The sequence below is a fragment of the Aptenodytes forsteri genome, unplaced genomic scaffold (assembly GCF_000699145.1).
Source record: "Aptenodytes forsteri isolate BGI_AS27 unplaced genomic scaffold, ASM69914v1 Scaffold55, whole genome shotgun sequence".
Lineage (NCBI taxonomy): Eukaryota > Metazoa > Chordata > Aves > Sphenisciformes > Spheniscidae > Aptenodytes > Aptenodytes forsteri.
In genome coordinates, this window is record NW_008796063.1 from 9,889,894 (window position 1) to 9,916,511 (window position 26,618).

Here is a 26,618-nt window from a genome sequence, read left to right on the forward strand (position 1 = left end):
ATTTTTTATAATATATATATTTTTTTTCAATCTTTACCTGCAGTACCTTTGATGCTACAGATTGGTCGTGGGTAGTCAGTGTGCTGCATTATATTAAGCATTATTGTCGTTGTGAAGTATTTTGAAACAAGAATTACCACAGGCTAGCCACGATGGAAGTTTCCTATTTTAAAGCCATAAGGCATATTGACAACATTTGGTCTTAGTTTTCTTTGGCCAAGGGGCACATAATGCTTCCCCCCTCCCCCTTCTTAAGTATGGCATCATCACTGATCTGAAAAGCTAAGTTATATTTAAAATTTACATGAATTGGACATGTTTCTTTTTCTTAATCTACTAAGAAAATATCCTGGATTATATACATACACACACATTTTCAACAGGAGGCCTAAAATACTTGTTCAGGTTGTTAAGGTGTGTTGCGGATGTTATGGACCGTGGAGGCTTGACTTTAGGAGTTCAAAATGCAAATCAGGCCACAAGATTAAGTTTTATTATTCTCTCCAGTGAAATACATGTTTTATGGTAATATGGAACTCTTGCATAATTCCAGTGTGTTGCTGTGTTTTGTGCGAGACAAGGTCATAGAAAATTGGATTGTCAGGATGTAAAAGATGGGATGTTAGAATGATTTTTTTATTAAAAACATAAATATATTGTAATGATATCTTTAGCAAAATACAGCCTATTTAGGAAGTGCTTCTAAATATGTTTGTCCTGGCTGATTCTCGGATGCATTATTTTCAAACAAACTCACATATAGTGTTTTATTGTGAAGAATCAAAACTTTTGATAAATTTTCTTTTATAAACTCGAGGTAATGGTAAACTAGCTAGATAGACTTTCAAAGATAATCTTCCATGTATTAAATATTTAACTATGTTATCAAAAATCATGAAGTACAAATTAACCATGAGTATGCATTCCTGAAGACTGATCCTGATAAGGCCGAATTGACTGCAGGTTATACTTCAGGAAGTTTCACTTAGGGGTGCTGATTGTAACTTCCTTGATGCCATAAAGTAACTATGTGACATCATCTCGCTGTGACAACGCTTCTCCTACGTGGTAGCTTGACTTTTATGTGTTGCTGACAAATGAAAACTACTATCTGCCTTTAAGAAATGAAATATGATGAGATACTAACAGGCTGGACCTCTCTCTCTAGAAAAAACATAATTGACCTGTTCCCTAGGTAGGAGCTAAGTAGCGTTGGATAATACTGAGCAAGAAAAGTCCTATCTGCGAGTTACCTGGTGGTCCTGTCCTAACAGGAGAAGAGATATGAGACCTGGCTGTCGGGTAGCCTGGATGGTAATGTTGATGTTGTTTTTCACGTCCATTATTCCTACAGTCATTTTTAATGAATAGTTGACAAACATCTGATGTCCAGTGCAAGCAGTGCTGTATAATGCAATGAGCATGAATGGATTCGGCTTGTACTGACCGCATCATTATTTACATAACTGGTTAATCATGCTAATTTTGTTCCAGCTGTCAGCCATTTGATTGCTTTAAAACTTGGAGCTTTTAAGAAGCCTCAAATCTTGGATCACTGCTGTGAAATGCCAAAGGCCTAATTTGTTACTTCATAAAAATGCTGATGGTCTTTCTTGATACAGAAATTGGTGGGGGTTTTTTGGTGGTTTGGTTTTTTTTGTGTTTTGTTTTAGAGAGAAATCATTAAATTGTAATCTGTTTTAGGAGAAGTTTATTACAGTGTAATGATGATATTCATGATCTTGCTTTTCTTAGGTCTCGTACGTAGGATGGGGAAATGGATATTGGTTTTGCCTGGTCTAGAAGAATATAAGTTATTCTAAAATCTTTATTTAATGGCTGGTACTCAGGAAGCAACTTTCCAGTCTTCCAGTGCCATATTTGCAGAGCGCTAAATTGCCTCTTGGGATCTTGCTAATAGAAAATGAAAGGTGCCTGGTTTGTATGAATGTCTGTAATGTTCTTTTTCCACTTTGCCTTGCTCTGATCTGTGCAGGGAAAGTAGCGAAACGTACTAGTATCCTGCTGTCTTAAGTGCTTCAAAGAACAGCGGGTTTTTTTGTGTATTTCAGTAGCCTGGCTGCTCATTAAGAAGGCATGAGACACCGTGGAGGAGAACAACATGTATGCTGTCCTCTAGAATAAAACCTGCTAGGTCTAATTGTAGCTCTGCTAGCATTGGTATACTTCAATTTGGTTACATACTGGTATCTGCTGAATAGTAGACCATGAAAAGTCCCCGAATTAATCAGTTTAGGTGGCTGTTACAGGATTGCTTTCCTGTTCGGGGCGGGGGAGAATTTAGAATGCTTGTATGTCAGAATAAGTGAATTCGGAGACTGTAAGCTTCAGGATGAATCTAGAACTAGGTGGTTGTCGCAGCTGAGCCTCTCGGTGAGTGGTGCAGGAGGCAGAAAGCTGCAGAAAAGCTGGTATTGCTTATTTATCATTCTGCAAGTAACAGTTTTTTCTTTGGTTTTCAAATTTGGGATTTGGTTGATTTTACGACCAAGCTCCAAACTATTGAAAAAAGGCAAATTGTTTGTTGGATCAAACAGTCCTAAGATGTGTTTTGTAGGTAACTAGAGGTTGTAGGCAGTTTTTAAGGAGAGAGTAGCTTAAATTACTGAGATTGAGTTCCTTCAAACTGTAGTATATATGTTCAGAGTTACCGCAAGAAGTTAAATGCGTGTAAATATTTAATAGTGGAGTTTGTATGAATGATTATACTAATTAGAAACTTAGTGTAAAAGTATTTTGTGTTTTCTAGTTGCAATGTCGCTGGCAACTGGAGATGTTTTCCAGAATTTGGTTTGTAATTCACTGTTGGGCATTTTTATATGGAAATATTATTTTGAATCACTACCAAGCTTAGTTAAATGCTTTTCTTCTGTAGAGGCAATTTTTACCTCAAATTTTCTGGTATTGTTACAAAAATTGAACTTAAAAATTGACCTCGGAACCAATGCCCTGTACTGCGTTAATTGTTAATAGTGTGTATATCTGTTTTCATGTCACCCAGGGCTGTTAACATAAATGACTCTAACTAGTGCCTTGAGCTTGCGTTCAAGGTCAGGCTTGGTCTGTTCACAGTGCCTATGCCTTGGCTTGCATGCCGACTTGAAAAAGCCGGCTCTTTCCAGGTGGGGAAACATGAGTACAGAGCAGAGGAGAGCTCAGGCACGAACAGGTCCCCGCTGGCAGCGTGAGCGCAGCTGGCTCTAGCAGCATGACCAGGTAAAACCAGTCCCAGCCCAGAACTGGACACATCTCCGCGTTGGAGGCTCCCCTTATCTGAGTTTTATGGTGGAGGTGGCTGGGTAAAGTTCTAAAGAATCTCAAACTTGGTATGTTTCGTTGTCCTGATGCATACAACTTATTTTCAAGTAATAATTCTCCTTCCACGGTTAGGAGTATAGCTCCCTGAGCTGCCTAAAGTAGTAATTAGTTGAAATTTTTGCATGAGACCTCTGCAGTTTTCTTCCACATTGTTGGCTGCTCCTGTCTTTCCTCCAAGTGCTGTTTTATTAATGTTGTCTGCAGTTGCTGAGTCTTCTGTCATGTAACTGTATAATAAATACTAAATGTACAAGGCATGAGAAGTAGAATAGTTTTGGAGAGTGACCCAGACAGGAGAGCACTTGAATGCAGTCTGCTTCTGTAGACATGGTACAAACCTGTCTTTCTGTCTTTTAGACTTCTTCTATCTCCTCCTACTTTCTTGCCCTCATAATTACCTTGTACTTTGCACGTGTATACATCTGTTTTAGTGCTTATTTGAATAGCAGTCCTGGTTCCTCTCTCCGGTCGGGTCACATACATGTTTCCTATGGCTCGGATTTGATCACCTTTAGACCCAATGTTCTGGTGGTTGTTCTTTTTCAATGGAAATTTCTGTTCTTATCCCTTACAGTAAAATATTAATCTGTAAATCATTTGCTCTTTTATGCTTACAGTGCAGCACTTAATGAACAATACTTCTACAAATTAAGTAATAATCTTTTTTTTTTTTAAAGTTCAGAGCTGCTTATTAGCTTAAAAACATGCCAGGCACCTTTCCTAGAGATGTTTTATGTCCGTCCTTCAAGATAGAGATCGGAAGACTCGCTTGCCTTGTTTGTTTTTCAGTGTAGCAGTAGTTAACAGCCAATTTTTTGGTCTGTCATTCTAAGAGATGTTTTATGTCCGTCCTTCAAGATAGAGATCGGAAGACTCGCTTGCCTTGTTTGTTTTTCAGTGTAGCAGTAGTTAACAGCCAATCAATTTTTGGGTCATTCTAGAAGTGACTGCTTAAAGATAGACAGTGGAGTCTGGGGGTCACGGCTAAAATGCTACATCTGTATCTCTAGAGAAAATTAAATTAAAATTTAATCTCCCTGCAGAATAACCTTATAGAGACTTTCCTGCAGTTCTGAAGATGTCACTTACATAATGTAATGTCTTCTAAAATCAAACCACTAGTTTTCATTATTTAAAAAGCAGAAACCCAAGCAGAGCGAGCTCTGTACTTCTGTTTGTTGGGTCTGTTCTCTTTGGTTGAGTTTTGCCACTGAGAGTTGCTGCGATACATGTTGTACCCGTGCTGGTTAAAAGCGTCAGCATGGGCGACAAAGGTGCTAATGGTGTCAGGGATGTTCTTTTACAGTTTTTTCTTTGCGCGCTTTGAAATCATATTAATTTCTAGACTTAACATCAAATTGGTAGTTTCTGAACCTTTACAAGGGCAATGGTCTTTTCATAGCTTTGCTAGAACAAAGACATTTTAAGAATCTTAATAGAGAATCGTATAATCTTATTACAACTGCTCCTGACTGTTTAAATCACTTCCTTGTACTTAAGTAACAATCTGTCACCAGCTATTTCTTGATTGTCGTTTTTGTCAGATGCAATTTATCCCCCTCCGTGTTTTTGTTATAATTTCTTTTTTTTCTGATTGTGCAACCCTTAGGTTGGCAAGCAATTTCTTTCTCAAACAGTTCTTCTGACTTCATTGGGACTAATCACATGAGTAATTGCTCACTGGTGTAAGGGTTGTACAGTTCACAAATAAGACCTTTGTAAGACCTCATGGGCAAAACCCACTAAAATAACTGATATATACAGTTCTAATACTCCTTAGGGAAAGGCAAAACAAAGTATTTTTAAAGGCAACTTCCTCCCCTGAGACGCAGGCACGAAAGACTCCCTCAAACATCTTTCCTTGTAGGTAGGAAATCTGTTCTCAAGTGGCTAGTTGTGTGCTGCTAACTGGGTGAACAGGCCTCAAGCAGCATTTTAGTTTTGTCATTCTCATTTTTATTTATTTTTTTCTTTTAGCAGTGAGGATTTCTTCAGCCAAATCTATTGACCCCATTGCTGCTGTGACTGCCTTTCTACTAACTTTCAGCTCTGTTTGAACAGGGATGAGGCTTGTGACAACAGCAGTAAGGCATATAGATGTTTGATCTAAACCTATGAAATCAGCCAAAATTTAAGTTCACAAATTAATCCTTATGCCTCAGTTCTAAATAGAACTATTTTAACATGCCTGCCTGTTCTCTGATGGATGGTGAAGCAGAATGTACTCTGTCATGCGGTATATGTAAAGGAAAGCACTTGAATTATTATTTGAAAAACAGAAATTTAATGTTTTTAATTATTCAGTTAGCTAATTAATCAGTGAAATACTCTACCATTTTGTGACATTGCTAGAGTGTGAATATTAATGTCTGTTTAGAGAGAGATCTGAATCGTGCATTTCCAGCAAGATTCAGATCCAGGGAAGGTCTGGTGAATCTTTAAAACGCCCCTGCCCAGGTATTTCATCATTTGATAAAAACTTCTTTTATAATGGCCATTGGAAAGCATAAGACTTGCATCTGTTCTGTTATGTAATGAAATATTTGCCTTCTGAGCCCATACTGGCTTATTGCATGGTTTTATGATTGCTTCTTGTAATATTACGGTTCTTGCAGTGACTTTTTTTTTTTTAATTTTTTTAAGGGCTTGGAACGCTTATTACTGATGAGAAGTGTTACTATTTTTTTTTTTCGCTGCTGTTGAGCAGAGTTCATTAAGTTAAACTTTGTCTACCAATTTAGGAGAGTGTTTCTCAAAGTAAAGATAATGCCTCTGTCGGAATGTTTTTAGATAAACAGCATAGGTGACACCAAGTACTTTTCTTAGAAGTATGCAAATGCAGATCAGAAATCAGTATTTAATACTGTAATTATAGTTTTTGAGAATCTCTACAACTTACGTGTAAATTTAAAGCAGAAATTTCTACATGCTACTCAGAAGGACAGGAGGACTGTCATTGCACTGGACTATAATTATGCAGCCCATGTTTTTTTATACTTTTTCAGCAAATCAACTGCTTTCTGAAGATTTTAAAAGATTGGTGCCTGGGTGACTCCTCTGAAAGATGTTTGTGTTTATGTGTTTACTGGTTCTCTTGGAAAGATTTAATAAGGAAGTAAAATAGAGAAATGTTTATAATTCGTTTTACTTGGCTTTCAGAATTCTTAAATTTTAGAGAAGCTGAAATATAAAAGCTTATGTGACAGCAAAATCACTTTTAAACTGTTTTATTGCAGAGAAGCACTGAGGTATACCGTCAAAGGATGTGAGGGTTTTTTTAGTCTGCAAAACTGCTTAAGTGTTGCATTTAAAACTCACAAATCGCTGACCCCTTTGTGAAACACTGAGACAGACTGAAATGTCTGGCTTTTTTTTACGTTTGACTACCTAGTGAATAATCTCCTTTTGCCCAGCCTGCTGGTTTAAGCACACTGAATAGTATAATTGACATTTTGGTGTCTGTCTGCCAACTAATAGTGTCTGCATATATTTAATTTCACAATAATACGAATGTATGATGCCTCCAAGAGAGTGTTTACATCGGCTTTAAAAGATAGAACGTGTTGTATAACTGAAGATGTGTAATACTGGGGAGTGCTCTGCATGGTGGGAACTCTCTGCTTACGTGTTGCAGGCTGCTGAAATGTTGAAGAGGTGAAGAACAGCAGGGTAGTGCTGTAGGTTGTCTTCATTATCCTGTTTTTAATATGCTTTATGAGGGGTTTTCTGTTCTGCAGTTTATGGTCTAGATTAAGCAAAGTATGTAAGCACGTACTTCACTTTGAACATGTAAGGGATGTGTTGATCTGGGTCTGGTCACTTACGGTCGATGCCAAACACGGCACATCATTTTCTAGTAGTTAGCTTTCCAGGTGTAGATGCAAGAAACATGCTTGAACATCCTGAATGCAGAAATATTTTTGTTATGTACGTGCCGGCACAAAATTGTCTGGGATGCCTTGGGATGGAGCCAGATTTTTAATTTTTTTTTTTTTTTTTTGGTCAGCTTGCATAGTGTATATAATACTATAGTGCCTTTTCCTGTCCCTGGAAATGCTGATTTTCAGTTTTATTTTAAGAAGGGGTTTCTTTTTCTTATTCAGAAGAAAAATAAACTTTAAAGGGGGAGGAAAGTCTGTGCTTGTTTTTCTTTTTTTTTTTCTTTTTTTTTTCTTTTTTTAGTTTATGCTTTATAGAAAGGCCTGAAATATGCCATCAAAACTTTGTCTCTTTTGTCTCACAAATTCAAAGTTTAGAACTTGAGCAGTGGAAGGTGGGTAGGGGTCTTGAGGTAGTGAGAGTAAGAGAAGGGGAGAAACACAGTGGTGTTAAGTTGCCTTGGGATTAGCACAATGTGCTCGCAGTGGAACTTTTTACTAGGTAACAGAACTGGTAAATTACACATATATATGTGTGTGTGTGTGTAGATGCATGTATATATAAACCGGAGCTTTAGCTGATCAAATCTGTAATGGTAATGCCATTGGTACAGGCAAAGATTTACAATTAAAAATGCATTCCGTGCCTATCAAACGTGTGAAACGGATGTGTCTTTAAATGCCACAAGGCTTGTGCTTCCCTGAAGCCAGGGTAGTCTTTTGTCAGAACTCCTATTTTAACAAAATATGGTGACTTTTGCATTTTCTCCTTTCATGGGGAACCAGAGTAAGAGAATTAAGCCCCGCCTGCTGCTTGCATACTAAACAGATGCAAATAAGAGCCCCCTCCCTCCTGGTTGCATCCTCTCTCCTCATGGGTTTCTACACTGTTTTGATTAAAGCGGTTCTGTTGCCAACTCCCAGCCCAGAGGGCAGGTGAGAGGAAAAAAATCCCTGATTACAGCTCAGTGATTAACATATCTTTTTGAGTTTGTAATGTCATCTTGTCACAGAAAACAAAGTTCCAGGAGCTTCACAGAGTATAGGGTTGTCAGAAAGGCAAACATCAAAGTGGAAAGAAAAGAGGAGTTTGTTTAAAATATAGTAGAAAGACTTAAAACATCATGCTAACCTATGAGAGCTATTAAAAATTTAAAAAAGCCTTTGAAGCTAAGCATTAAAGATTTAATAGTATTAATTGAATTAAGCCGTGGGAGTTAAGGATATGTAGACACATGTGTAAGTGTATGTATTCTAAGACATTATATATGTTAAGGAAGCTAAGGTATTGAGAGTTGAATTAATTGTACTTGGTTTATAAAGGCTACCTTAACAAAAACCTTTGTATTCTTGGACTTAATTAGAGTCGATACCATTATAACTGAAAGTGTAAATGAAAGTGCAAGGTACTTACTATCATTTTTAAAACTGCAGTGAAACAGAGACGACCAGACTTGGCATAAACAAACAAGGCAAAACAAGCCAAGTAGTTTCTAATCTACACTTTAAGGACAATTTTGTTTCTTTATATTATTAAGTCTGTTTTTTTTTTTTTAAGAATAAATACCTTTTCGCTGTTACGAGAACAATAACTTAATACCATTGTACTCCATAATATGCTTTCTTCCCTCCCCTTTTACCCCATGATACTCTGCCTGTAGTCCCAGCCGCAGGTGTGGGCTTTTTTTTTGGTAGTTACACTTTCATGTTAGTTCGTAATGTATTTTCTCTTAAGACTGACTGATTTTGGTAGTTTTTAGCTTTTCTTATGTTTAGAACTTCTCACTGTTAGGAAGATTTCTTGCTGGAGGAAGAAGATGGTCCCTCCATAGCTTTGTAAATAGATAACAAAGAGAAAAATCGGAGTCAAGTCTGTGGCACTGTAACAATTGCAGTAGCCTGGTATTGAGGGAACAATGTGTGTGGGGTGGTTTTTTTTGCTTTTTTTTTTTCCTTTGCAAACTGAAAACTAAGTTTAAGACTTAACGTATTTGACCTGGATGTTAACAAGCAGGGAAAAGCCAGGTCCTTAGTCGTTTGCAGAAAAATGAGCCATGAAAGCTTTTGCAAGTGTGCAGGTGGCTTGGCTAAGGAAGATGATATCCAGAGGGGAGCAACATCGGACATTATTTGATTGACATGCAAATACTGGTGCGTAGAGATGCTACCAACCTTGTCAAGAGGGATAACAAAATTGAGGGTGATCTAAATACATTCACTTTTCTTCCTTCAGGAAGATGATTGCTGACAGTGTGAAGCGGGTTGTTTGAGCTCTTGCTGCAAATGTAGTTACTAAATGATTCAGCATGATACCGTACCCACGCATTTTAGCAGTATTGATGAATTCACTACCCCTCTGTTAGCTGATGGATGTTAATGGGCTAGAATTTCTTCTGTGCATTTGGACTAGATGGAATGCTCTGGTGTGGGTGAGTTTTTAAGTCACTTTCTTGTTCTGTTTATAAATCTAAAGAGAGAAAATGTTTTTAATGACTTGCCTTAAAACAGTGGTTAAAAGAAGAATCAACAGCACAGGATACCAGGCAGCTATGGGAGGTACAGATAGTAGTAGTACTACACAGGGGATTTACTTGCATTTATTTTCTTTTACACGTCTCAAGCTATAATCAGCTGCTTCAGAAATATCAGAGGCTTGAGTTTTGGATTACACACGGTAGGTATTGTCTTCTACATTTGGACTCCTTACAGGGTATATGGAGTCTTAAGGACATCTACAGAGTTGCTGGTTGCAGAGTATCAAAGCTAAGAGGGTATAACATGTTCCCTGCAAGAGCCGCCTGGAAGAAAATGACCTTTAATAATGGAACAGGCACAGATGCTTTTTAGTAACAAGTCTTTGTCATCCTCTTTGAGAAGAGCAAGCTAACTCCCACTCAAATAATTTTTCCATCTAAATATCCAGAATAGATAAGAGAGTAGGTAGAATTTTACTGCTGAAGGATAGGTTCAGAAAACTTGAGGAATTGTTATGATGACAGCTGAAAATTTCTGTATATCTGCATGGGAGAATGTGGGATTCACTGGCATGCATCTTCAAGCCAGACTTTTTTTTCCTAATTCCACAAAAATCAACAAAATAATAACAACAAATCTTTGCATTTGTGAATAGGGATAATTCCTATTAGTGCCTGAATGAAGGAATTGGAAAGTTTTAAGTAGCATAATGAAGAAAAATCCTTATATCAAATGTGCTGAGTTTTTTGGGTTTTTTTGGTCTTCTAGTGATTCACTTCCATCAAAGATGAACTTAAGAATATAGCTCAAAATCACGAACTGGGGCAGCACAGAAGTAGACCAAAGTGACTGGCAGTGTTTTTGAGTGCTGTTTCATGGTAAGCATCACCCAGTCTAAATCCAGGCTGCTGATGGCAGCGTGGTTGTGCCCTCTCCTCTGGCTGCACATACTTTCTGCCCGGTACTGCTCCTTTGGATGGAATTGCTTTTCCTGCCGAGGTGGTGATGCTAGGTACGTTAGACAGCTCTGTTAGGAAGAGAGAAAAGAGGTAGGGTTGTTTGGAAAAGATTTTGGAAACCCTGTGGTGTGTACAGTATGAAAAGATAAAAGATATGGAGGAATAAGAGGGAAAGCTGAACAGCAAGTGTTGCGGGACAGATAGCTAAAATCTGTGTGTAAGAAGGGCGGGGCCAAGATTTTAAGATGTTAGCCGATTTTTAAAGAGTAGAGGACTGAATTTTCTTCTTTTCTGTGGCTGTCTTCAACATGAAACAAAGTGAATGTGAGTCTTACTGTTACTAGCAGCTAGGTAGTAAAAGGCGATTTCCCAGAAAACCCGCTGTTTGCAGTTCTTGCACTGTTACCTGCTGAAGGCAAGCCCCAGGTCTAAACTGTCATCTTTAACTTTACCACCAGTTTGAGCTTTCAAGGTGCAGCTTTACATTTTGCCTTGTGAAATGTAACTGTAGATTGCTGTTGAAATGAATGTTACTTCCCGTATTTGTGGTGTACTTTAAAGTAATTAGAGTGACCTTGGGATTAATTGGTCTGGTGACCTGATCTGTCAGAAAACCCAGCTATCCATCTCCCCCCCGCCTCCCCCGGTTTGTCAGATCAGTTCACTGAACCGATTCTATCTCGAGATCTGGCGTGAGGGGCAGGGAGGTGGCATGTGACGGCAGAGCAGGTAGGAGCAGGACGCTGCCTTCGGTAGCAGCCCTCAGCCAGCTGAGAATAAAGTGTAACGTGAAGCCACGTCCTCAGTTCCTCTCTGAGCCTGACTGCTGAACAGTAGAGCCTACTGTAAACCCCTGTTTTTTGGCCAAAACGTTCCTCCAGCAGGGTATATAGAGGATTTTAGGATATATGTTTCCTGCTTTACAATTTTACAGCAGCTTAATTAGTCATGAGCATACAACTGCATGTAGCTTAATTTCTGAGGGTTAAAGTAACCTTATGTTAATTGTTACCAGTTATGATAGTTGAATTAGGACCATGCGTTGACTTTTCAAGATGAGTGTGCAAGTACGGTGGTTGTGAGGGATGGCACTTGAAGTTTTATGCTGTGAATGGGCATCGATGAATGTAGGTAGGATATTAAATCAATCTCCATTTTCTTTACAGGCTTGTAGTTTGTGGTAGCAGCCAGTACACTTAACAGTTTTAACTGAAGAAAGTAGTAGTGTTTTGGATGTATGGACAGATACGGCTTTGCAGATCTTGCACTGTTCTGTGAACAATCCTTTTCATTAGAAATTCATGTCATAAAGTAAAAGTATTAATTAGTCTCTTGGCTTCTGGCAGTACTAACGTGGAGAGTTAAACTGTTTTTTTTCCCCTAATCTTTGTCATGATGAGCATTTGCCTTTGGCCTACTGAATTTATTAATGTGGTTGCATGTCTGTGGTGTGTGGGTGGATAGGAGAAACTGCTCATGGTGGTGTCTGCTTCATAAGTAATAAAGTGCAAACTGAATTTAGTTAATGAAATCATTGGGTAATTGTAAGTAGCAGGTACCTTCACGAAATATCAAGTCTGATATATGAACACAGATATATATGGATATAGTAGTTCTTGTCAGTTTTGAATTTTAAAATTGCAATTGTATGAGAAAACCCTGTGGCTTAAAGAATGTAGCTAATATTTTGTGGTCTTGCAGGCTTTTAGGTTGTATTATTGGCAGTTCCTCCTGTGTTCAAGCTGATCTATCAGGGCTCTGAGCTGTTGGGAGAGAAGACATAATGGCTTCCCTTTGGCAGTTGTCTGTCACACTAAGCAGCCTAAGTGACAAGGCTGGACTTTTCTAATTAGTAATAGATTCTAAGACACATCCTCTGGCAAGAATATCAGATATCTTCCTCCCTTCCAAAATGAAAATATAGAAGGAGAGAAATGTCTCCCACTGTCCTTAATTCAGTTCAAAATGCTACTCAAATATACCTGGTAAACTGAATTTATTGCCAATTGTTACCTTTTTGTTAAGGCACACATTGGGTGGTGATTATTTTTTTTTTTCCTTCTCTGTTTGTGAGAATAAAAGACGAAGTGCTTTCATTCAAGTAGGTAATCCCCAGAGAACAAATTCCTTTTGAGAATTTGGGTAGGTATTTTCACTGCCGTTGGATTAATTTGCATTTATAATTTCCGGTTCAGTGTGTAATGGCTTGACCTTACGCTGTTTTGTAATTCTGCAATATGCTGTTATTCATTACATACCCGGTACTTGCCATATTACTAGTGAAAAATAAACTGAGATCTGCTGCGTAAAATGCAGGTAGCACTGTCGATGACACTTGACCCAGCCATAGAAGGAGGAATGTGTTACTTTTAAAGAGATGTTGTCAAAGCTTGTAATCCTAAAATTAGATCTCCAGTGTAGGTCAGATTTGGATTGTTTGTGGTGATCTGCATGGCTTTTACAGAGGCTGTCCCCTTTTGCAGCACTTCAGAGCATATTTGCAGCTGCTTCCCACGCTGTCAATAATTCCAGCTGCGTTGCGGGCTGTGAGTCAAATGTAACTGCGAATGTCAAAGCACCAGCAACTCTGGCTTGGCGGGTCCGAAGTAAAGTGGCCAGGTAGTGCTGCCGTGTTCTCAGCTGCGAGATGAAAGTTAGATTTCTGCTCCTTGTCCCCCCTTTCTGTAGACTCTGTGAGTAATGAGATAAGCTCTCCATTGAGCTCAAATACTGCCCTGGTAATTTAAGTAGACACGTAGTAAGAAAAGGTGTTATAGAGAAAACTTAGTTTAATTTGTGTCTGTAAATCTATTTTACAGCTAAATGGCCATACAAGCTGGAGTTAGTTTTTCTCTCTCTGTGAGTCTGAGGCATGACTGTAAAATCAGTGTAGAAACTAACCTTGGGATTCATGAATATGCATAAATTTGAAGGAGAATTATCTTTCAGCATTAACTCTTTAAATAAAGAAATAATTTGGCCACCTGCTGTCTGTGAAAGCTGACCTTGTTCTCTCATTTGTAAAAGGGAGTGGAAAGCTTCCAAAACTTTTAATTTTGAACCATTTCCTCTTCTCAGAAATTACACTGAAGAAGACAAGCATTTAAGCTGTGAAAAATGGAAATGAAACCTTTCTGCTGGAGTTAACCCTGTTCTTCAAACCATTTGCCAATCTGTATTTGTAACTCATTTCCTAAATAATTTTGAAGGTTGAGGAAGGGCATTGATGGTAATTTCAGTGTCTTCATTTTACTGTTTTATTCCCATGAATTGCTGTTTTCTCTGCTGTACAATAGCAAGAGAGAGCTAATAAGTGTGCTACTTGTTGGCTTTTATGTATAGTGCCAAGCTGCTTCGCTTCTCTTAGTACTCTTCTCCAAGTGACCACAATGTACAGTTGCCCCTCTTCCTGTTTGGTTTCGGGAACAATGTTTGTATTACAGTAGGATATTATACCGTAGGCAGTGTAATGATGTGCTCTGGTCATCCATTTGTTCTGTAAGAATTATTTATGAATAGGGAAAAAAAAAATGTGAAAGAGAATTAAGTTTGAAAATTTCTCTAGCAGTGTGGGATCCAGTATAAGAAAAATGTTTTTGCTATCATTTTTTCTGGATTATTATGCTCCTGAATTTTAAATAAAGGCTTGTGCTCAATTTTTCTGTCAAAGATTTCTGGTTCCTGTTTGTGGAAAATTAGACTTTCTAAAAGCACAGGGGGTTTGGATTCGTACACATGATGAGCTATCACAAGAAAAGTAGGATGTGAGTTTACAGTGTCAGGCAATGGGAATCCTTTTTCTTTGCCGCAAATAGAAGTTGACTTACTGTTAGGATTGGGGTTGTGTTTGAGTGTGTGCTTTTTGCTCTGCACAGGTGTGGTGTCAGTGTCTGTCTGTCTGGGGGAACTTCTTCCTTAGTCGGCATCTGGCAATGCTTTCCTCTTAGCCTGATCCTTTGCAGACTGGCAAGAAGCACTCTCCAGGCCCTGTGTTCTCCAATTTATCCTGGAATACAGGTCCCCGAGGATCACCTGCCTCTATCATTCCATCGTGATAGCAAGGAGAGCAGATCTCTAGCTATTTGTGTGTGTTCGCACCTTAGAGGTAAGGCACACGCTTTGGCTTTATGACACATTGGAACTTCTTTAGATAGATTAGCTATTTGTTTGTGTTCGCGCCTTAGAGGTAAGGCGCATGCTTTGGCTTTATGACACATTGGAACTTCTCATAGCAGCTGCTTCAGCACGTCTTGGGTAGGAGAGGCTCTTGGTGGCTCTTTAAGGCTTTGTAGTTCATTTACATTCCTTTGAAATTATAGTGGGGTGCAAATACCCCGGATGGTACTGTTCGGATCCCTTGATACTGAGGATGTGCTTTCATAATACAGAGCTGTTCAGTAGCACGGCTGGCTTGAGATAGCCCACCTGTGCCCCCAGTATTGCAGCGTTTCGGTCTCTCGGTTGCCAGCGTAGCTGTTGAGGACTGTCCTGTGAACTGAATAAGGGAACCTGCTTGAGCTGTTCGAGTGTATTTTCTAGTGATGACCAGAAAAATCTCTTTGTGTAATTGCAGTGTGAATTTTTGGGTGAAAACTTGTAGTTAGCTTTCCATATATTTCATGAAAGGGGGGATATCTTTATGTAGATGAAGATGTCTCTAGAGACTGCCTCAAAATCATGGAATGGCTGAATTAAAAACTGTTTTCAAAAATTCACTTTTTATGCATGTTACTTACAGTAAATGTCTAATCTAACTTACATGTGTCTGTCATACTGTTAATTAAAATTTTATGCAAATTTCTGGCAAACTTCTTATGCTTAATGTTAATTTTCACACTTTTTATTGCCCACTTGATATTAAAGATTTTTAATATATTTCCGGTCCATACTTAGCTGCGCTATGTATATATTTACCTTCAGGCTTGATATGAAGGGCATTTTATCAGTGCAGACAAACCCTGGTTTGAGTTTTACATTCCAGAGATCTGAATGGATTCTGCTGAAAGCCTGTATATAGGTGGATTTTTGTATGGCTCTTTCTTTGAACTAAGTTTGTTGAGGACTTTGTGGCTTGGCCTCATTTCTGTGTTAGTCTTAGCAAATTAAAGATGGTTTCCTCAGGTAGCTTTCATTTACTGAATTTAATCTCTTGTGAGAGAGCTGTTGAGAAGTTCAGTCAAGAATTCCTTTCTGTCTGCACACTATATCTAAAAAAGCACCATGAGAATTCATCAGGGTTATTTGTGTAATGAAACTATTGGAACAGGAAAAAGGAAACGGGGTATTCCCCTCCAGGTTACCCTTGATAGCACAGGTAAGCTTTGCATTCTTGTCTACAGAATTGTATGTTTCCTTTTCTATCTATTTAAAGTTGACAAGCTACGTATAAAGCAGAGAAAATGGCTTGTAGGGACCAGGGGAGAGAAAATGAGGAAGGCTGACCTAAACTGAACAAGACTAACAACTCCCTCTTCCCCTCTCTGCTTAACCTTTTAAAGAAATCTGTTCAAGCTGATCGCCTTTTTTCCTGCTGTTAGCAAGGAATAGCAGCTTTAATCAACTAGTGTTACTTTCTGCTTTCTTTGCAACTGTGCTGTTAAAAATGAAAACCCAGATTTTTGCTGAAGTTGCAAGTGCATTGTACTTCCTTGTGGTTTGTTGTGAGAAGTTAATTCACTGAGGCCTCTGGAAAAAAAATCTAAGCTTTCTATGTGAGTATTTGAGCATGCATTAGAAATGGTTTCTTGCTTTTATGCAGTAGGGATATTTGGCTTTTTGATCTCTTTAACCGTAAGATAGGCTGTTACGGTGTTCCGCGACCTGTAATAATCAAGTAAAATGCTTCCTTTGTGTGGTGTAGAAGCAGAGAGTTTGTAAAGCAGATACTGAAAGGCATACAGAGTTCTCAGTGAGGGTTACTGCTACTGCCAAAATAGTTATCTTGAATGTTGGTACAACTAGGTCGGGGGGGGGAATAAAAAAATCCATCATCTCTCCACCCCATTCATCCTTTGCGTTTTTAATAGAGTAAAATGAAGTTAGAATAATTTGTCTTCAGTGGGTTAAAAGTAGAATAGGATTAGAAAACATGCCTTTCCATCAAGAAAAGGAAAAAAATAGACGTTAATGTGATTCTCATTAAATGCCTTTGTTTTCATGAATCAAAGGTATGAGGGTAAAGAATCATGCCGGCATTAATGGGTTGATGGTTTTCAAATCTACTACGGAATAACAAGTGAAATCTTTAATTTTCTGGAAGAGTGGAAAAATGCTCATTTCGCTTAATCCAGTGTGTTCTCTTCTTGAAATGTTTGCTCTATGTTTATTTTTCCAAAGCACGACTCCAGATTTACTCTCTGCTAGTAACCTTCTTCAGAACCTTCACCCTGGCAAAGCTTCCAGTTTGGGGAGTAGGGCTGCCATAAATGTGGCCTCCTGCACACGTACGTACTCCAAGCTCACTTGCTTTTGGGGTGTAGCTTTGTTGGTAATTCAACTAATAAATCCTAAACATAAATCTAAGCTTTTCCCAAATACGGGATTCTCTCCAAACCACTTCTGTGGTCAGTGACACTATAATTTTTATTCTGCTTCTTGCCCGCGCTTTACGGCAAAACCAGGAATATTTTTCCTCCGTTTAGCTACAGCCTGTATGGAGAGCACAGCAGGGCCTTGGGTCCTGCCTTTGTTCGTTTGGTTTCTTCTCTGAAACCAGGCGCACGGTTCCTAGTGCGTGTGATCTAGTTGGGCAGTAATGAAGGCTCTTCACTTTCTGGTCCTGTTTTTTGGAGCTTGACAGCTTTATATTATGTTTAATCAGCTCCTTCAAAAGTGAGGCCAGGGTTGGATCATTTTTACTCTTCTCACAGTCTGCCTTGCAGTAAAGCTTGTGACCGTGTCGCTGTGCAGCCTGATCAGCTCACTGATTCAACAGAAAACAAACCAGTGCTAAAAAGCTAATTTTCTACGAGACTTTAAGTTGGTTAGTTGTACTGTGCTGCTGTGTAATTGCTGGATTTGATGCAAGAGAGAGAAAGGGGAAGCGGTTGGAGGGTTGGGAGGCTACTGGGTTTGCTGCTGACTTACAATTAGCTTGGGATGGCATGCGAAATTGCACACTGATTGTCCGTGTGCCTGCTTATGTTGTGATTATGATTAATTCTTCAGGTATTGATTTCACTGGCCAAAGCTGGTGTTACTTAGGACTAGTAGGTGTTCCCACGTACTGTAAGATTTACCTTTCCAAATAGCATGTGTGGTATTAAAATGATTTTTTCAAAAGCTTGTGAAGTTGTAACAAGTAACAAAACAAACTTCTCTTTTTTTCTTTGCTTGGGGAGGTACACATAGGTGAGGCATTTGCTTGTATAGCGTACTTGAATTTTAAAAATATTTTGGTAAGGCCTTTCATCCCTGGCCTTTAAAGAAGCAAAACTCTCATAAGACAAGAATGTTTTTCATAGATTTACAGCGGGTTAAAAGATGGGAAATGGGGTTAGGAGCAAATGGTTGGTTCTCACAGTGAAGGGTTATTCCCAGTGAAGTGTCCTGCCAGAGATCAGTGCTCTTGCAAATATTGCCTTGTCTAGTTCATTTCTAAATAATAAGGTGGCCAAATTGAACCAAATTTGTGAAATTTGAAACGAACCTTTAATTGAAAGGAAGGGAGAAAGATTGAGATCTGCTGAGTGATAAAATGGCAGATGAAATAGCCTCAATGCATTTGCATAGGGAGAAGAAATGACCCTGGTTTCATGTGCACGAGTAGAGGCACAACTACCAAAAGGCAAGTAGACTTTTTAGAAAGAAAGTAGTAAAGAATGGGAAATCCTAAGCAGTAAATGACTGTGTTGTGATATAAACTTCTGTTACTGCCAAATCTGAAATGTAGAGTGCTTGGTACTGCATATATCTCAAGAAATGGAAGTGTAATAGATGGATGGAAAGACATCAGGGATGATCGGAGATAATGGAGCAGCTTCTAAATAGAGGGATTGAATTTCACGAGATCCTCAGTTCAGAAGGAGGTGGCCAATTTCTGTAAAATCATGAGTGACATAAAGAAGCTGAAGGTGACTTGTTCTTTCTTAAAAAGCATGCCCCCTGTCTACAGCTTGGGGAATAAATGTCCAAGTAAGCTGAAGTACTTGTTTGTGTAGCGTGGTCACTGCACCACTGTTGCGTACTTGGTGAGGGTGAAACGGGAAATACAAGTGGCTTCAGAAAAGGGGTTGGTAGAGTGTGTGTGCCCATTGCTGGCTGGTAGAGCCTCCACCACAGGTTGCATCTAAGATGCCTAAGCTGCTGGTAATATAAGGCAAGGGAATATATATATTCTTTTCTGATACTCTTGACATGAGGATTTGTGTCTGAGGATGTTGGGCTTGGTGGACTTTTTATCTAACTAGTTTAGGAGGTTTCGTAGTTCTCGTTTTTGATTTTTTGTGTTATTTACTGCTTTTCTGGTTGGGTGATAAGCTCAGCCCTTATGGGGGGGTTTGCATTTTTCTGATCTGGGATCCATATCATCAGTATAGTTGTGTTCATGATTAGGCTGGCACTTGTATCCTCTGCTGGCTCCAGTTTTACCAGCTTAAGAGGTTATTGCTTGCAGTCTGTTCTTAGTTCTTTGTGACCATCTTTCTACCAGATGCTGCCACCTCCTTGTTTCAGCTTTGTCTGTGAACTTGCCTTAATCTATTACTGACAAAAAGAAATGGGTTAGGTTAAATAAGATGGGGGGGGGGGGGGTGGGGTGTTGGGTTTTTTTTATTTTATTTATTGGTGCCTCACCTTAGAGAGTGATCACAAGGGCAGGTGAACCAGCAGATTCAGACAACGTTAACTTCTGGAGTGAAGCAGCAGTCGTGAGCACCTGGGAATGTGTGTATAGGATCCATTTCACATGCTGGGTTTATAATTCACAAACCTGGAAATGCCCCAGGAGAAGATGCCCCTTTTTATTCCTGTTGCTACTAGCCATCTGACAACAGACCGACATTCTTCTACAGCTGGTTTTACATATTGGGGGAGAACACCAGGATGATGCAGTTTACCTGAAGTTTAGTGTTGCTCTCATTTAAAGTTAATTTTCCATGATGTCATAATAATTGTTGGCAGAATAAAAAAAAACTAACTTCAGTGGAACAAGATAAAATACAGTAACTCATTGGACCTGTTCTGTGGTAGTTTAACTTGCCCAGAATGGTTTTCTAGGAAGGGTATATGCCTTTATGCTGAGAAAGTCATTATAGACCTGCGTGTTGTCCAAGTTGACGCTTAATTCTGCTTTCATTCTAAATGGCACAATAGTAATTTGAGAATGGTAACAATTTTAGGCTCGAAATCCGTGCTTTACTCCTCTCCCCTGTCTTTTGCAAATGATAATGTTGCTTCTTCAGAGGGTTTGGAGAAATGTTATTAGAGGACATCAAGAATGATAACAATTTTAGGCTCGAAATCTGTGCTTTACTTCTCTCCCCTGTCTTTTGCAAATGATATGTTGCTCCTTCAGAGGGTTTGGAGAAATGTTATTAGAGGACATCTCGAATGTGCAAGCTCTATTAATGTGGCAAGTTCCGTTACAGAATCAATGCTTAGTGTTCGTGCAACTGGTGAATATCAAAGACTATTCTAACTGTGTTAATGTAATAGCAAAATCTGCCAGTTTACTCAGGTAATGTATTCTAAAGCTTAATAGGCCTCTGTTTACTTGAAACAGTGACCTGAAATAAATAACTGAAACAGCATTCCAGCTCCAGAGCTTGTCCTTGGGTTTTCTTGCCAGTCATTTTGGTTTTACAATTCCATTTTCATATAATTAAAAATTCTTCTGTGCTGTGTGAAAGACACATGGAGCAGAAACTGTAGATCTGATGAGTGTTGTCAACTGTACAAAGTAAATGCATTTGGGAAGAAAAAAATTCCCTTCTAATGTGCTTAGCATTAAAGGTCACCTTGAGTTGGAGTGTGTTGTTCTGGTGCTCATTTCTCTTCCCTAGGCCTCAACTGAATGCAGAGGACTGTTCAAGATCTCTGTCCTGAAATTGAGCGTGCTTTAAACTTACCTGAGGTTTCAGAAAAAACTTGGTTAATTTTTAGGAAGTTTGCTATCCTCTCAGTACGCGGATTCCTACAGCAATGGTAGCAGACTGCAGTTGTCAACTGTTTGAGGGAAGCTAATGGCTGCTAAGCACGGAATTTCTAATGTAGTTTCATCTCAGCTCTGCAAGCTAGCATTGTAATTTCTGTGATTAAAAATTCTAGGTAGGTTTTACCTTGTTGGGAACTAAATCCATAAGTCATTTCTTGGAACTTGTTTCTGTTTCGCTTTTAAAATTTTGCATTTCCATCAGCATGGATATCATCTTGCTTTTGTCTTGTTCAGCAGTTCAGGTTTTTAATCTTCAATATTTAATATTACTTGTGAGAAGAGCAAGTTGTTTTCAAAATCAGATGTCCTGAAGAAATTCAGAGAGAAAATTCATCAGTTAGCTCTAGCAAAATTTCTCAAAAGTGTATGTAGATTGCTTTCCATGGAGGAATAATTAAAGACACAACTAACGCGCTTTGTTTTCTTTCCTTACTTAGGTCATGATTTTCGTTTTCTCATGTCATTCTCTTGAAGAGAGGAAATGATTGTAGTGGAACGTGTTACAAATAAGCCACTGATACGGAGCCTTCACAGTTCCGAAACGTTCATAGAAGAGCAAATATAGCCCTTTTTTGTTTGTGTTCTGGAATCTGTCTTGTTAAAAAGGGAAATAAAAATGACGACTTCGTCTATTAGGCGGCAGATGAAGAACATTGTGAACAATTATTCAGAGGCCGAAATAAAAGTTCGGGAAGCGACCTCTAATGACCCCTGGGGTCCCTCCAGTTCATTAATGACTGAAATAGCAGATCTGACTTACAATGTTGTGGCCTTTTCTGAAATTATGAGCATGATCTGGAAACGACTGAATGACCATGGCAAGAACTGGCGACACGTATACAAGGCCCTTACTCTGTTAGATTACCTGATTAAAACTGGTTCCGAGAGAGTGGCACAGCAGTGTAAAGAGAATATTTTTGCTATCCAGACGTTGAAAGATTTTCAGTATATTGATCGAGATGGTAAAGACCAGGGCATCAATGTGAGGGAGAAATCCAAGCAGCTAGTGTCTCTTCTGAAGGATGACGAGCGACTCAAGACAGAGAGGGCCCAAGCCCTGAAGACCAAAGAACGCATGGCTCAGGTGGCCACCGGAGTGGGTAGCAATCAGATCACCTTCGGCCGAGGCTCCAGTCAGCCAAACCTATCCACCAGCTACTCAGAGCAAGAATATGGAAAGTCTGGAGGATCCCCAGCATCTTACCATGGCTGTAAGTACAAGCAAACACACAGAAAAGAAGTTGCTCTTCCTTTTCTTCTGAGAGATTTTGTATTCTGATTTGCTGTTAGACACGAGAGTAAGTGGTGCCTGCTAGGAGGATTAGTATGCTGACTGCAAGGGGCTTTTTGCAGTGGCTGAGTCTTTGTAGGTCTGCTCCGTGACACTAATGTCTCTTCAAATGACTGGTTAAACGTTTGTTTTTGAGAGAGGGTGTGTGTGTTGATGTAAATCAATTTAAAAAGCAGTTGTTTACTGTCAGTTCGTAAAGGTAGCATTGTCAAGCTGCTTTTGTGAACATGTTCCAATGTTTGATGTGATAGGCCCCCAACCTCAGTAGGGAGAATGTTAATGGATTTTATTTGTTTCTAGTTTTAAAAAGAGTGCTTGAAAATTTGTTGTGTTGAGGTTTTTTTGTTAAGTATAATTCAAGAAAAAATAAGAAACACAGAGTATTTCCTGGATCATTTTGCTAGATATTTTCTTTTTGTTGCTGGTATTTTATTTTAGGAAGAATATTGGTATTTAATTTCCTTTACTGCTTGCTCAGCAGTTCTTAGAGGAGTAACTCTTTGAATATGTCAGTGTTTAAATATTTATACTATCAGCATTTGGTATGCAAGTATCAGTACTAAATACTATATTTCATTCTTTAAAAAAAATACGATGATGTGGGAAGAATGGGTTCTTTATCCACTGCTTGGGGGAACTCCCTGTCATGTTAGGAAGAGGCCTGATTTGGCACTAAATCCTTCTTAATATAAGTAATGATCTGATGAAAGCTGCTTTGGCTGGAATGTCAGTGGTTGTGGTCTAATTCTGAAGGAAAATCTTTTCTTTAAATGAATGCTTATAGTGTGTGGAGGACTGTAACTGAGCCAGTGTGGTGAATCGATTGAGCACCAGTTTTAAGAATCTTAAGCTTGTCATGTCCTGCGTCCCAAAGCACTTCTCAAGTAATAAATACGTGAATGGTGTCAGTACCCCTGACATGTACAGACATTTTCTGTGGAAGGCAGTAGGAGGTAGCAGGACAAATCAAGCTAGGATGAAGAAAATCTCCGTCCATTTAAAGCTATGGAGAAGAGCAGGAAAAATTATTTTTTTCAGAAGGAAATAGTTTTAGGATGCAGGGTTCAAAAAAAGTGCATGAAGGTTTCCAGGTATGAGGCTTTTTATCTTGTCTCTTAATTAGCAGTGGAATAACAAACATCTTAGTTTTTCTGTAATAACCATACTTGAGCATGGATTCAGTGTGAATTTTTAAAGAAGAACATGTATATTGTTATCACAACAATAACATTTTTTTCTCTTGAGGTCTGTCGATCTCTGTCGACTACAACAAAAATTCTTAATTTTGGAGATAGCTTAAAATGTTGTTGTTTTTAACTTATGCTGATGAACTGAAATAATGGTCACTAAGGTATGCTGAGCACACCTTTGGTTTGTTCCACAGGGTTATTTCTTCACCAGCTCTTAACTTTAATTAGTGCATGTAACTATTGTTTGTCATGTTAAATGCTACCAGAGGCTTCAAACTATTCCTCACAGCAAGGATTGAGCAATGCAGGGTGTGTTTCTGAATTGTTGTTCCTTAGATACTTGAAGAATTTTGATGGGGGACTAGATGTCAGGAAGCAAGTTTGGTTATTCTTTCAGTACAAAGTTGATTTACTGGATACTCTCATTTGCCCGCGTATGACTTAGCTGTGTATCTCTATTTGCAGGATTGCTTTTGAGGTAATGATTTCTTAATCTTTTTTTCTCCTCCCCCATAAGCATGTACCTAAGAAGCTTTAGAAATCTCAGGCCGCTTTTTTTCCTTTAGGGTCCTGCTCTGTTGTGGACTCTCCTGGACTTAATCTTTATCAGCAAAAATATGGACGGTTGTTAGTTTTTTATGATCTGTATCTTTTGAAGTTTTAATATGTTTCTTGTATGGTTTAATTGAGTATAGCAAAGCAAACCAGCACCTTAGAAAACAGCTGTGCCTAAGTGCTTCCGATAATGGAAAACTTTGTGTAGAGCTTTGTTCTTTATCCTAGGAAATGAGGAAGGAGTTTCATCAAAATCCAGACATTTAATCTGTTACATAAACGTAGGGTTATTCTTGTGCCTTCTAAATTTAATAGAAAAGATGCTTTTCATTATTTAAAGTGAAAGAGATTGCATCCATTGTGTTTTCTTTTATTCTATAATAATACCCTTCTTTTGTTCTGAAAATAGGGGTTCAGTAAAATATGTAAAAGGAATTAAGTTATGTTCAGCTCCTGGGAAATACTCTCCTTATAACAGTTTTAAGATGCGGTTGCTGTACTGTATATTCTGGTAGAATCGCCTTTCATTCCTCTGAGCCTTTGAAGAGGAGATCAGAGGCATTTAGATTTGCAATCTATAGTATGAGATTTGCCTATTAAAAATGTACATCTACCTTCTTTGCTAAATATTTCGCATGTCTTATTAACATTGAAATATAAATAAAGTTTGGGAGAGTGTAACAGCCTTTTTACCAACATAGCTAAATGAAATGTTTCATCTCTCAGTGTTTTGGTATTAGCACATTGTACTTTTGTTCCCTGCTAGACGCAATGGGTGGGGATTGCAGATTTTGAGAATTCTTAGCTGAACGCATTCCCCTTACTTGATAAGATTGTGTTTGCTATAAAATCTCGTCATTTTTTTAATACTTTCTTGCAGAAGAAAAGAAGCCTGAGCTGGCTGAAAGAGCGTAATAGTTTCTCCAGGACAGATCACTAGGGGAACAAGTAACTTCCAGTGGATAATGTGTCGGGGCTGTGCGTGAGGGATCTCTTCCCCCTTCTGTCAGTTACTAAAAGTGCAGTATTGGAAAGTCAGTGGACCCTTTTTTGTTCAGTTTCTTCAGAATGTTGAATTAGCTGCACTGTACAGCATTGACTGTAAACACTGCAGTGCTCAAACTACTGCTCTTCTCTAGCTTCTTAAGCATATGCGTAGGCTTGTATCTGAGAGTGCGTATAAGAATTGCTTTTTGTATTTGATGTTGAGCCAGAAAGGTTTTTCTTGTAGAGTTGCAGGTCTTTGTGTCCCAAATTTATCCTTTATGAAAAAATAAAAGCAGTATTGATAGCCTGTATAGTGTGAGAGAATTTGAGATGGAAAAGGATCTCTTGACTGATCATTGTCCCTCACTGCTGCAGGCAAGACACACTGGTGACTAAGGACATTTTCCCTGTTTCCTTGCAGATATTTTCATCTCATCTCTAACAGTCCTTTAGAAACTGTGGAAAGTGAAATGGTGAAGCATGATAGTTTTTAATAAAATCCTTTCCCCCAAAGCTTTGCCTTAATGACTCTGTTGGTCCTGAAGATCTCTGTGCTGTAAAGCTTGTATAATTCTAGAGAGTACATTATGGCATGTGAATATTACTGACTGTTGATGCAAACTTTTGTAGAAGTATGTTTTTGCCATCTAGTCTCGTAATCTGTAAATGGAAGCCGAGAGAGATACTGTAAAGCTAAAAGCAAAAATAGAGCTCCTCCCAACCTCCATCTTGTCAACAATTTCTGACATACTGGGGACAATTGGCTATCTTCTAACTTTAAGCTAGGGGCAATTAATGTTCAGATTAGGAGCTATTAAATATTCCATGGCAACATACATAAAAGTTTTCATTTATTTTGGAAAACGTGTCAATTGTATGGAGTTGCATGAAATCTGATACCGGGTTTTATTTCGCGTTAAGGGAATGTTCTTGTGTGGTGCTGAAATTAAACCTACTGGGGAGAGGAAGGAATATGAGGTCAGTATTTGAAATCTTTTGGAGCAATATTTCCCCACCCCTAATCTGGCTTCGTGTCTAAATATTGTCTTTATGCTAGACGTTAGTCACCCAGTTTTGAAAACTTCAGCCTCTTGTTCCTAGCCTTGTTTCATCTACAGCTGCCAATGACCACTTAAATAGGATTCTGGATTTATGGCTGCATGGGGAAAAGTAGGGTGTTCTTAATGTAGACCTCTTAAGTCTGAACTGTGATGCTGTTCCAAGCCTGGGAGTGTATTTGTTAGAGTTTACTGGTCTTGATAAAGTCCTTCATCTAGTAACTATCTTTTTAAAGTGTTCTTTCAGCAGGGGCTTACATGGAAATACTGCTCTGTTGCTACACTGGAGTTGTCATCATGGCAGAAGCGTAACCCACAGTCACTGCTGTGTGGCAGACAGTTTAGAGTACCTGCAAAACGCTGTGCTCGAGCACCTCGGGCCTGCAGAAGCTCTTAGGAGACGGGGCAGGAGTGTAGGGACTCGGATTACCTTGTTTTTTCTCAGCCGTCTTGGGAGCAGGTTAGTTGTGTTGTCTTTAGCGGACCTATCCGGATTGTCACAGTTGAGCTGTGGCTGCTCAGGAAGCAAGCTCCTTGTGGCTGGGGCGGTTACGGGAGTCGGAAAAATGATGATGGAAAAATACTCTACCTGGAGGGAAGTGACTGACAAAGCCAATTCCTTGGCACCCCTGCCCCCGGAAGATAGTGTGTTTGAATTCGTTTCAGCTTCGAAGGATCCCTGGAAAATGCTGGTCCTCTCCCTGTACTGCCTTCGTGTTTTAAAACTAAGTTT

General features: G+C 38.9%; 1 protein-coding gene across 3 annotated transcripts in view; it reads left to right on the forward strand.

The window, feature by feature from the left end:
* Positions 1 to 1,233: 1,233 nt before the first annotated feature.
* EPN2 (epsin 2) overlaps positions 1,234 to 26,618 on the forward strand; it is a 45,852-nt gene continuing 20,467 nt past the window's right edge. For 2 of the 3 annotated variants that reach the window (XM_009286467.2, XM_009286466.2), the window contains exons 1-2: positions 1,235 to 1,314; positions 21,242 to 22,015. In XM_009286467.2, the coding sequence (XP_009284742.1) occupies positions 21,421 to 22,015 (595 nt within the window). In that variant the 5' untranslated portion in view covers positions 1,235 to 1,314; positions 21,242 to 21,420. Of the gene's footprint in view, positions 1,315 to 21,241; positions 22,016 to 26,618 lie in introns of all 3 variants that reach the window. The other variant, XM_009286468.2, reaches the window with a different exon arrangement.